We start from the raw sequence: 12,785 nt of genomic DNA, 5'->3' as shown, positions 1-12,785 counted from the left end.
GATCAATAGCCAAGAGAAAGCTAGTGCCTTGGAAGTTGAAAGGAAGTGGCGCAAGCCAAAACCTTCTAAAAACTAGTTTTAAAGCATAAGAGGAATCACCAAACGTGACATGCATGGTTTTGTATAGAATAATAAGTAAATTAAACAGAGAACACAAGTGAACTATATCCAGCTATCAGATTCATTCTTGCACAGAGAGACCGAAGAAAGTTTGTTTATGAATGCTGGGATTGGATATTCATTGAGATTGCATGCAGAATCAACCTTGTGGACATACCAATAAAGGGTTTTGGCAAATCACAATTGAGAAATTGATAGATTTTTTTATTGGTCGAGTCTTTCACTTATTGACCTTGGATTTTTATCCAGTAAATACCACCAGTCTTCAAAAATGGATGGACAAAAATTTAATTATGTAATTTACCTTTTTAATCACATTAAGACAACATTATCTACATTTTTTTTCGCAATACCATTCGATTATTATTTGTAACTTTTTACCACATATGAAAAATCAAAAAACTATGTTACTCTATATAGCCGAATGATTAGCAAGATAAAAAAAAAAATAAGAAAATCTACAAAATAAGGAGTTTTGATTTTTGAAGCATTGATTTTAGAAACTTACACCGGAAATTATTCCAATTGAGAAGTCAAGAAAATAAATGGTGAGTCTAAGTTCGTGAGAATTGAGAATTTAACCATTAGAGGAGAAGAGTCTAAGTTCGCGAGAATTGGGAATTTAACCATTAGGTTTGCGTTTTAGGGATTTTAGTTTTATTAAAACACACCCATGTTTGTTAAACAACATCCTATTTTTGTTTTTTTTAATAGAGATTAAAATACCCGCTGATAAAACCTATTTAACTCATGGGTTATACGAGGCAGGATAAAAAGTTCACTTTTTAAACGGGCTTAAAAAAATAACTACAAATATCACGTAGGCTGCGGGTTTCACGGGTAGCCCACGAGTCCAAACCTATTTACCTAGGTCTAATCATATTATCATTTGTATTTTGAATGATAAATTAAATAACTACAAATATAAATTGTATGTTAAATTGTATGTTTTTAAATTTAATTGAGGATGTATTATTATAAAAATAAAAATAAAACATAAGATAAACATGAGAAAATAATTTATATATATTATTTATTAAAAAAGAATAAGAGTATTGATAATTATAACATACAATGAATATTTCAATCTATGCTTTACCATGAAATTATTTTTGATGAATTTTATCATGAGAATTTATAATATGCTCTTTAAACTCCGGTTATAATTAAAGATGAGTGATTTTTACTTATAATAGACAAAGTTTATTCAAATATTTTTAATAAGAATTTATAGGAATAAAATTAATCATAATAAAACAAATAAGTATTGTATTACAATAAAATAAAAAAATATCAATTTTTAAAGAAATTTTATGATACTTTTTAACTATTCATCACATCACATATGTATGTATATTTTATTATAACTTGAGAATTATTATACGTATTTCTAAAACATATATATGTGGCCAAAAACTAACATTTATTATACATGTATTGAATAAAAAATATTATTTATGCAACCAATTTTATTTTATATTTATGGAGTATTATTAAATTCTTAAATTATCTTTCTAATCATTTTAATACAAATATATTTTACTGTATAAATAAATAGATTTAATTACCAATGACTGATTGTTGAAGTAAAATGTAATCCTGATTATTTTTTTTAGAAAAATGATTCTTTTACTTTTTCTTATGCGTATATATTTAGAAAAGAAAAGAAAAGATAATAAACTGTAATGGACAACAATGTGATGTAAAAAAAAAAAAACACCAACATTTAATTGATCTGAGCAGAGTAGATTGAGTAGTAGATTCGGATCTTCTTAATTTGAGTTAATTTGTCGTTAAAAAAATACAATTAACAGAAAAAACTCCATGACGGATCATATTTGACAGAGATTAACTATTGACAACCTGTAATACTTCATACTTGTCATTCAAGATGGACGTGCATCGTTGTCTAAAAAAACAAGAAAAAAGCTGAATGTGCATATTTTCAAGTAATTTTTAAATATAAATATATTAGATAGGAGGACTAGTTAGTATTTGTTTGGACAATCTTAAAATCATGGTAAATTATGATGAGGTGAATCAATTTTGATTTTAACTAAATTTTATATATTTGAATTGTTTTCAAAATAATAGTAGAATCAATTAAAATAAAAAAATCATAATAAAATTGAAGTAAATAGAAATAATTTTTATTTTTATATATCAAAATTAATTGTACAATAATCAATTCTATAAAATTAATTTCATTTAAAATTAAACACATTAAGTCATTACACTTAATACAAACATCAAAAATAAAAATGTCTAAGAAACTCAGTAACGCTTTCCACCCCAGTTAGGATTGTGACCGTGGATCTGGACAAGCTAATTAAAAAGATCAATTTGATCTATTTCCTAATTAACATGAAACACTCATACGTGTAAAGTTTAGGAGACCTGGGCTTAGTATTTGTCTACTTAATTATTGTATTCATGAGATTTATTAAGAATTAACTCCCTACTCGGAAGGATTACTGTTCTAGATTTTATTTTATTTTTTCTAAACAAAATTTCATGCAGATTATTCTCTTAACATTAGCAACTAATTAAAAGGGATAAACTTTAAAAAATAAAATATAGAGAAGAGGAGAGAACTGAGAACAAACTAGTTCCAAAAAAAAGGAATTAAACTTTTCTATTCCTCCCCTAGTTTCAATATCCCTCCCTCATTGCTCTTCTACATTTTGCAGCTGCATCTCACCTGTTTGTTCATCAAGCCTTGTTAATTGCTACATCTTAATTTCCCTCCTTCTCATCCTCACAAATAAATAAAAACAAAATAAAATATAAACAAAACTGTTCATAAACTCAAAAACACTTCTCGAAAGCTAGCTAAGTAGAACTACGCACGGAGGGTCTTTTCTTCCTCTCCTAGACACCAATTTATATTTATCTAAATAATTAGCTCTACATTTCATAAGATGACGAAGTTGTCACCATGGTTTATAAATAAATTGCAAAATTAAAAGAAATTAAGCAAGGGAACCAATTATCAAAATTATTAGCTAGGCTTGTTCTTTGCCATCCCAATCTGGTCTTCCTAATGTGAATTCCAAGCTTGGGATCTTGCACTCCAAATTAGAACCTGGCATGTTGCTCTTGAGTTGGATTGAATCACACTCCTGTAAGTTTATTTGTTACTATATATTGTTCTAACATCATATATATGCATTAAAAATAAAATAATTAATGACTTTACAAACAAATGTTATCTCTGAATACCTGAATTTGATGCCCTCCTGATATTGTTTGTGAATGGAGGATAGGTGATCTGAGACCATCTATGTCGTTAGAACTAGGTCTTAGCCGTGACTCCCCACAACTGTTATCAGTTTCATGAAATTCAGAAGTCACCAAAAAGAACAACAAAAAATGTGTTACATATAAAATAGTATGGTAGAAAATGGTGGAAATATATATATATATATATTTTACACATACTTTACCAATATTTTTTATATCTTTGATCTTTATATTTTACCAGTTCACATCTTCTTTCTTTTTTTTTCTAGTGATCATCAATAGTATATCCTCAGCTCATAACTATGTGCGTACACACAATATGTCCGAAACAATTTGCAATAGTTTAAGAATTTTCTACTGTTCTATATCCACTTGTAGCTAGCAAGCACATGAGCCGTCCAACTTAAAACGATATTCAAACGGAGGAAAATATGTTCTAATGATTCTATTTCTATATTCTCACTACAGCAATTAAACTTACACTACCAACAAAAAAGCACTTAACTAATTAGATGTTTGCCTTCAACTAAGGAGTCAACTACAATAAACATCTTCAATCTAAAATGTTATGTTAGAAGAGATGATCTTCAATATCCTTCTTTAGATATAACACAGAGGGATAATAATAAGCCCAGGAAATGCTGCATATATAGTTTTGTTGCTGCTACGTAGTACTGATTTTGTATATCAAGTTTTTTATGTGCTACTAGGCCAGCATTTTTTTCTGAAAAAAATTGTTTCATGACTTGACACCATTCAATCATAATTGCTTCCACATTATTTCAATAATAGAGGCTATGTTTTCCGGGTTTTCAGCTTTTAGTACAGGCTCTATGTGAAAGCTGAGTTGGGTTGCAGTTGCACCAAGACATGGCATTTTGAATACTAATTTATTTCCCTTAAAAGGAATTCTTGCTTTTATGTTGACTCAAATATGGAATAAATCTATGTGAAAATAGGAACTGTTAGGCTAAAGTCCGGACAAATTTAGAGATGTATAGGCACTAATAAGCTACAGCTCTTGAACAGTGAAAATGTGGCTTTTTTGTTATTTTGAGCGGTTATGGTTTATAACAGGCACAGCATAAAGGTACATGTCTTATGTTGCCCAACTTGCACTTGCTATTCATGTTAAATAGTGTTACTTGAAAAAGTCAAAAATCACATACGCACCAGAAATTTACATACTATCTATGTAATCTCAGGTAAAAGAAACTTTGGATCCTATGTTTTTCGAAGCTTCATTATCATACAAGAGAGTCAACTTATCGCCTTGAGGTTTAATGTATACATATCTTGAGCATCCACTTTAACTTCTTTTTTCTTTTTAAAAAAATTAGATACTTGTGTATTTTTTTTATGAATCAATGATTCAAGTTAATGTATGTTTTTACTCGAAAGACAGTATTTAATTAATATATCAGAAATTTACGTACTACCTAACTATATATATATATATATATTCTCAGGTAAGAGAAATTCTGGATCCTATGTTTTTCAAAAGCTTCATTATCACGCAACAGAGTCAACTTATCGCCTTGAAGTTTATTGCATATCTTGAGCATTCAATTTTGCTTCCTTTTTAAAAATTGTTACTTTAGATACATGTGTATTTGTATAATCAATGAATCAAGTTTTATAATTATTTTTTAAAAGAAATCTCTAGAGTTTCCTCTAGTTGTTTTAAATTTTTAAGGTTATAGTAAGAATTTTGCTAACTACTGCTTTAACAATACGGGTTAAAAAAATAAAATGTATGTATTTACTAGAAAGTCAGGTATATTTAATTAATATATTAGAAATTTAAAAATATATTTATTTGATTCTTATTGTTTTTACTAGTATTTCTTAACAATATAACTCGTGCAAGTTGTTCCATATGGTTCTTTATGGTTCACAAAATATCTTTAAGACATGTACATATAACAAGATTCAACAGTCAAAGACCCTCTAATAATAAAATATTTATTCTATTATCTTTCTGACCTCCTCTCCCAGGACCCCTAACAGGAATCTCTTAGCTAGGCACCATGGCGGGGCCTCTCCTAACATGGTCTAGTAAAAAAATAAAAAACAAAGCATCACCGTACCATTTTAAGCTATAAAACACCTAAAGTGTAGAATATAGTTATTTCCTCCATGACCAGTACTATATAATGTGATTTCAATATACACATTGTTAATAAGAATATTCAATTTGAAGTTAATGGCACTCAAAACGAAGAAATTTATTATTTGGGTTTTATTTGATCTCCCGTGGTGGAGAATAAGGATTCCATAATACATATATAACACTTGGGTATGTTCAAATAAGCAGCATAAATGGTAGCTAGTAGCAGGACTTATTAATAAGCACATATAACTAATATATATAGATCAAATTGTTCTCCAAAGGAGAAAAGATAAAGTGCATGTAGCTGAGGGTGCTTTGCTTTTATCCTAATTAACGTTTGATTATGTCCTGAAGCTTTCCTTTATCATATACACGTCATATGATAGCTTCAATATACATCTCAGGCGAAAAAGAATTCGGTGAGGTACAAAAGATATATAAAAGAAAGAAAACAACCAAACACAAGCAAAGAAAAAGCTGACACAAGAACCCTTTTTATTCTTCATAAAAAAAGAATCCGGTGGACGTGGGTTTGCATTGCATTGATATCCATCAGATACCATGCAAAGGAAAAAGCAAATAAAGCACAATCACAAACATGTACGTCCAAACAGGTTGCACACCACACAGAGATATATACATAAAACATAAATTAATTTATGGTCTCAAACAATATAAAAGTGGAAATTGGTAAGGGTAGTACCTTGAAGAATTACTCCATAGAGTAGTGGTGGTGGAAGAGTAGTCCATGTCTTGTTGTGCCGCCCACTCCGGCCGCCCTCTGTGGTTGGGAAATTGTCGGAGACCACCACGATCGGCGGTGCTAACCATCGGAGATAAATCATCCTCTCCAGACCCATCTGAATGGCCTGCCAGTATTAAGTTAAACTTTTAAAATTTCATATATGCATACATTAGTATGATATATGCATGCATGCATTTTAATACTACATATAATTTATTTTGGACTAACGTGGAGTCTTGTTCAACATATCTGATAAAATCCCTTTTTAAAGGGTTTGTGTGTAAAAGTAAGAGAGGAGAAAGAAGAAAGGAATAGTTAGCGGTAAAATTAACAGGGAGTAGTAAAAAAAATTGTAGGGTCTAAAAAGAAGAACAAGGAGTGGCATTATTTCCATTATATGAAAAAACCTATATTAATTTGTGCATGCTTAAGAAAAAGATAAGGCTGCTAAAAACAGAAAAAAAAATAGTTGAGGATTAAGCAATACGAATTACCTGAAGATGCCGCAGGCTTGTCAGTGGTCTTAACAGTTCGATACATCTGGTAACAAGCCATAAACAAAAACAAGGCATTATATTAAAAGGCTTTTCCATGCTTGGAAGAAAATCCATTAATTAGCGTGCGTGACTGCGTGAGATTGTATATATAATAAAAAAAACCAAATTTTTTATTACAGAAAATTAAAGAATAATATAAAATCATTTCCCATTTAGATCCCTTTTTCATATTCTCTCTCTCTTCTGGGATTTGTCTGGCTGGGTTTAACCTCATTAATCACGAGGTTGATGTTTGATGAGGTTGTAATGAGAAGGGTGTATTATTGGAAAATGATGATCTTTGTCTGTTCTCTCTCTTTCATAGCAGAAACTGTTTTCTGTCTGGTCTTCTCAGACTTTAAAGGCTCCCTACTCAGCTGACTAAAGACTTTAAATTCATTCATCCACACTACTCCCACATTCACTCCTTTCTGCATCGGTTACCGTGCCAGTAGGATAGATAGACAACAAACACCGACCCCCACAGAGAGAGAGAATGAGAAACAGAAACAATTTAGAGATATTGAAAACTATAGTACCTGCAAATGGCTCTTCACATGAGCTAGTGTTAGATCCTTCACATCCATGAGCTCAAGAACTGATTTTGGAGTAGCTCCTAAATTCAACATATCCAAATACATTAGATAGTTAAAAACCTAAAATTTAAAGGGAAAAAAAACACTAGTACACAATCTCAATTCAATAATAAAGCAAAGAAGAAAACATGTAGAAAAATAAAATTAATATAAAGTCAACTTAAAATTTAAAAAAAAACGAGAGGGGATTAAAGGAAACATCAGCAACAACAAATTTTTATCTCATCAGATTAAGTCGATTATATGAATTACACAAGTCATTCAGCACGAATAAGAAAAGAGGGAATATTGAAATAGAGAATATTTGTGAAAAATTAAAAGGGGAGAAAATTAATAAAAGAAATGTAATGTTTACTTTCATGGCCACCAAGAAGTTCAACCGCATGAACAAATCTCGCATGGAGGGTGCTTGTCCACCTCATTCTGGGGGCTCTCATGCTCCTCTTGTTGGGAAGCTTCTGCAGAAACCTTGATCTCATGAACCCAGAAGAGGCTTCTGAAGGGCCGACCCCATATTGGTGCAATGGATGATGAGATTTGAAAGCATCGCCGGAGAACCCATTAAACCTTGTGGCCGTGGCAGCCCTACACGCCGCCATGGTGGAGCCGTTGTTCAAGAGGGACATGGGATCCACAAAGTAAGGTGAAGGAGAAGGAGTAGCTGTGGAGGAAGATAGAGAGGGATAAGAAGGCATGTTGTGATGATTATATAAGCACATCTTGTGGTGATGGTAATGATCCTTGTTGTTGTTGTTGTTGTTGTTTAAGTTGTCTCTAGCATGGTCCATGGTCGCCACAAAAGGGAATGAACGGTTGTGATACACAGGAATCCCCTTGATTGGCCTCAAGGTGTCTGATGATGACACATCAAGCAATGAAACTCCATAGTTTATGTGATTCAAGGGAGTAGTACTGGTAGTACTTGTAACAACACTTGTTGTATTAACACTAGTACTAGTGTTGTTGTTGTTGTGGTGGTGGTGGTGAAGATGATGGAAATGGTTTTGGCTTTGATAATAAGGGTTGTGTGGTGTTGGTATTGGTGTTTCAGAAGTGAAATTTCTTCCAAGAGAGAGTTCTGTGTGGGCTTGTTGAGACACAGTAGTAGTTCTTGAAGGGAAATTACTTTCATGGGGTTCATAATTGGAATTCAAGGAAGAGATGGTTGGGGGGCTTATGTGAAGAGAAAGATCAGGAGCAGTAGTGGTTGAGGTGGGCTCAATGAAAATCCCCTCCAAGGTCATCTTCTTTATGGGATATGGCTTGATGCATACAAAATATATATCCTATGAAACAGCTTTTCTTTTTCTTTTCTTTTTTTCCTTTATTAAAATGATATCAGATTTTGATACTGCTCAGGAGAGACAAGACACAAGGCTAATTAAAAGTGCAATATTCACAACCTGATGATGAGGAGAGTAGTACTACTGTGTAACTGTAACATAACAATCCCTTTGTTATCTTCACCAGCTCCTTCTCTTTTCCTTTATGTTTTCTTAATCTTTCTCCCAAGAAAAGAATCTGGAAAGCTAACTCATAGGCCAACCTATTGAAAACTTAAAGAGGATTGAAGAAGCTTAAAGGAAGTGAAGGAAAGAGTGGTGAGAGAGAGAGAGAGAAATTAAGCTAAGAAGCAAAAGGAGCTAACTAGGTAGCAGTGAGTCTTTGAAATTTTTGCAAACAAACATGCTCATGCTCATCAAGAGATTGTGAATAATGTGGCGAGAGGTAAGAGAGAGACAGATAGAGATAGAGATTGTTGTTGTTAAGAGTGAGGTAGAAGGGAATATGGAATTTTAAAAGGGGAATAATTAAATTAAACAAAAATTAGAAGAAAAAAAAACAAAAAAATCCAGAGAGGTATGGGAAGGAAAACAGGTGGATTTGGGTTTTGTTTTCCTCGAGAGTATATATGGGAAAATGACAGTAGAAGAAGAAGGGGAAGGAAGAAGATACTACAGCAGCACAAGGTGTTTCTCTCTCTTTCTCTTTTTTTCTCTCTCTTTAGTCAAAACTCAAAACCCACAAAACAGTACCAAAAAATAGGGTCACTTTGGATTTCCCTCATGTCATATGTGATTCCTTTTCCCCCACTCTCTTCGCTGCTCTTCTCTTTCTTCATTATTTCATTAATATATAAAAAGATGTTGAAGGTTTTAGAAAATTGGTTAAAAAATTAATTTTTTTTATTAAAATGTATAAAATTATATTACTTTTTTAACACTCTTATATAATTTTTATACTAATATTTTCTCATTTTAGTTTTTGAATCAATGTACTAAGGACACGACTTACCAAGAACATTAAAAAATATTTGTTTATTTGTTATTATTGCCTGAAGTAAATAAATCAGTAGTGTCTCATTTTCTTGCTTAAATAGGAATGCATAGCTATAGGACAATACTTTTGTTTCCTACAATTTTATATTTCTCATCACGGTGTATTGTATGGGAATTTTGTAATGTTCCATGCATGTACTAAAATAAAATAAAACAACAATAAAACGCTCACACACAAACAAAAACATCTGATTGGCTTATCAAAGAGTGTTAAAAACACACGCAGTTTTTTCGTTGGCTTCTTCATTGGTTTTTATTTCTGTTCCATGTAAACAAAAATTTTAAAATTATTCTAAAAGATAAATTCATGTTCCAAATGTATCCCTTTATTTGTTGTCTTAATTTCTTGAAAAATTAATAAATAATTAAAGAGTTTTGTTATATATTCTTATATTTCTAATAATTTTCTTGATAGTAAATAAATAAGTAGTAATAACTACCAAAAAATGATGAAGTAATATATTTCCTATTTAAGAAATCAATAAATATCATGTTCTTCCTTACAAAAATAGCATGTTCTTATTACAAATTTATGTTAGAAATATACATTTCTTATTATTTTTTTGAACCATTACTCCAAGATTGGTAAGGAAAATCGAATTATAATATGGATAAGATACTCCCATTGTTTAATACTATTAATTTAGAAAATCAGGAGTATTTTAAGGAATTAAAATTATTTAAAATTAAGTCCGGGTTTGACGCTATGCCCACTTTCTATTAGAATGATTGAAAATCCTTTAGCATTGACCACAGTTGAAGATGTGCTAGGGTTTCCAAAACCCTAGGCTAAATCGAAAATAATCATAATTTATCTGTCATAAAAAAATATGCAATCCATGACTCTTTTATCGGGAACCCCTTTCTTTAATTGCTGACACCGTAGATGACAAACAATCCTCTAAGCTTGCTCTTGGAGGTCTCGGTTTTTTAATCAAGCAGTTATGAATGAAGGTTTATAGTTAGTGTCCCAGTGCCACCAACTCCAATGTTACCAAAGGAAAACACTAATTCAGAGGCACTGTTTGTGGGATTCATTAAATGCTCAAATTGGGTACAGTGAAGTTCATTAATTTTCTTTTTTCCTTGGAGTTTTTTTTTTTAATAAATTTGAGTACGTATATTTTGGTTTAATAATTTTTAAAATAAGAAATCAAATTGGGTACAATGGAGTTCATTAATTTTCTTTATTTATTTTATTAATATTTCTACTATAATTTTTTAATTTAAAATAAAATAGTTTTCCTTACCTCTCCAAAACTCCTAATTTAATAACCTTGTTTTCTTCCTGCCAACGCTTCCAACCGTTCTCTTACATCTCTCTGTTATCTTTTTGACGCGTTGTGGTTATAAATGGTCTTTACCCAACATGTACAGAAAAGTAGTTAAATATCATTTCATTCGTATTGTTCATTGTATAATGGCAAATATTAAATAGTAACCAGCAGCATGATCATATAGTTACATAAGACCTTGAATAAGACTTTCTGTCTTCTCCATGCATGCTCAGGAATTTTTATAATTTCATAAATAAATTTACTCTCTTATTTTATTTTTTATAATTTAATCAATGTACTTTCAGTTTAGCATAGTCAAAATAAATGGCTATTTTGTTTCATTTTTAAATAATTGTAGTTTAAGATTTTATACAAAGATTACGAAAGCCATTGAACATATTCAATTTTAGAAAAATATGTATTTAATTTTTAAATAAAGTTAGAACTAATGACCAAATTCAAGTCAAAGAACAAAAAGTAAATTTGATCATATAAATTAATATTATTTATTTAAGTATATTATTCTTTTATTATGTTTGTGTTTGACAAGAAAAGACAAGAACAAACTTACAAAATAATTAATGTTTTTTAATTTTATAAAATAATCAATAACTTGAAATAAACTAAAACTACAATGATTAATTAAATTCCTGTTCCTATATATTTTTGAAAGTGTTTGTAAGCATAACTAAAAAACTTTATCTTCAACATTATAAAAATAATATTTTAGTTTCTAACTTAATTTATAAAATATGATTTATTTTAATCTTATTTCACGTAAAAGGAGGGGAGACGGCCTTTTGCAATAAGGAAAAAAAAAGGAGGATTTTATGTAATTAAGAATTTAAAAGATACACGTTAATATATAATGCATCTGTTTGATTATGAGTTAGACATCACAGTCGTATTGGTACAATATTTGATTTGGTACTCTTATATGATCATTTGATCTAAAAGTCAGAAATATTACAACACAAGTCAGCAACTAGGTCGTTTGGGCCAATTAACCAATTACAGTACAACTTTGTTTAAGGGGTTTGATCAATGGAAACATTCCAAATCAATGGATAAATATTCGACATTAAATGTAATAATTAAATAACTTTCGTGCTAAGCATGATTTGGGTTTTTTTTGGGTCTTTTTAAGCTTAGTTTGTATTACGCGCTAAGCTTGAACTTACCCACTAAACGAGAGTGCGTTGAGTGAGCTATCCAGTCCTTTTTCAATGCTTTTCTTTAAGGTCTTTTTTTGAGTTTTTTCATCAATTTTTTTTCTAAAGCATTTAAAATTTTCTTCTTTTGAATATGCTAATAAAAAATAATAAAGATGTTAATTTTTTTATTATTTCCTATTTATTAGCCAAAATTAACTCAGATTTCAAACTTATCGGAGATTTCTTTGATTTAAATATATTTTGGTTCTTATAATATGTTATTTTTTTGTCTTTATATATATATTTTTAAATTATTCTTTTATTTTTTTGTTTTAGACTTCATAATATTAAATAACTTATTTTTAATCATTATCAAATATTTTTCAAAAAAAATAATTTAAAATAAAAATATTATAATAACTAAAATGATAATTATATACATATTATGAGGACTAAAATAAAATAATAAAAATACAAGGACTATTTTGAAAAAAAAAATAAAGATCAAAACTAAAAAAATATTATATAAAACACACACGCACGCATACGCACACGTATATATTTGTTATATTATAGTATATATAAAAAAATAATATTATGTATCACTAAATCATAGAATTAAAAAATTATAATTTTTTTTATAAAAAATAACCCAATTAGTT

General features: G+C 29.9%; 1 protein-coding gene across 1 annotated transcript; it reads right to left on the bottom strand.

The window, feature by feature from the left end:
• Positions 1-2,729: 2,729 nt before the first annotated feature.
• LOC100812229 (transcription repressor KAN1) lies at positions 2,730-9,435 on the bottom strand. The gene is made up of 6 exons (XM_003544310.5): positions 7,709-9,435; positions 7,297-7,373; positions 6,716-6,761; positions 6,180-6,345; positions 3,343-3,442; positions 2,730-3,242 (listed from the first exon to the last, which is right to left on the bottom strand). The coding sequence occupies exons 1-6, from the start codon at positions 8,595-8,597 to the stop codon at positions 3,126-3,128; spliced, it is 1,395 nt and encodes a 464-aa protein (XP_003544358.1). The 5' UTR covers positions 8,598-9,435; the 3' UTR covers positions 2,730-3,125.
• Between the last annotated feature and the right edge of the window lie 3,350 nt (positions 9,436-12,785).

Source organism: Glycine max, chromosome 14 (genome assembly GCF_000004515.6).
Source record: "Glycine max cultivar Williams 82 chromosome 14, Glycine_max_v4.0, whole genome shotgun sequence".
NCBI classification, from domain to species: Eukaryota; Viridiplantae; Streptophyta; class Magnoliopsida; order Fabales; family Fabaceae; genus Glycine; species Glycine max.
The sequence above is the reverse complement of the archived record's forward strand: the minus strand, read 5'-3'. Positions and strand labels throughout refer to the sequence as shown.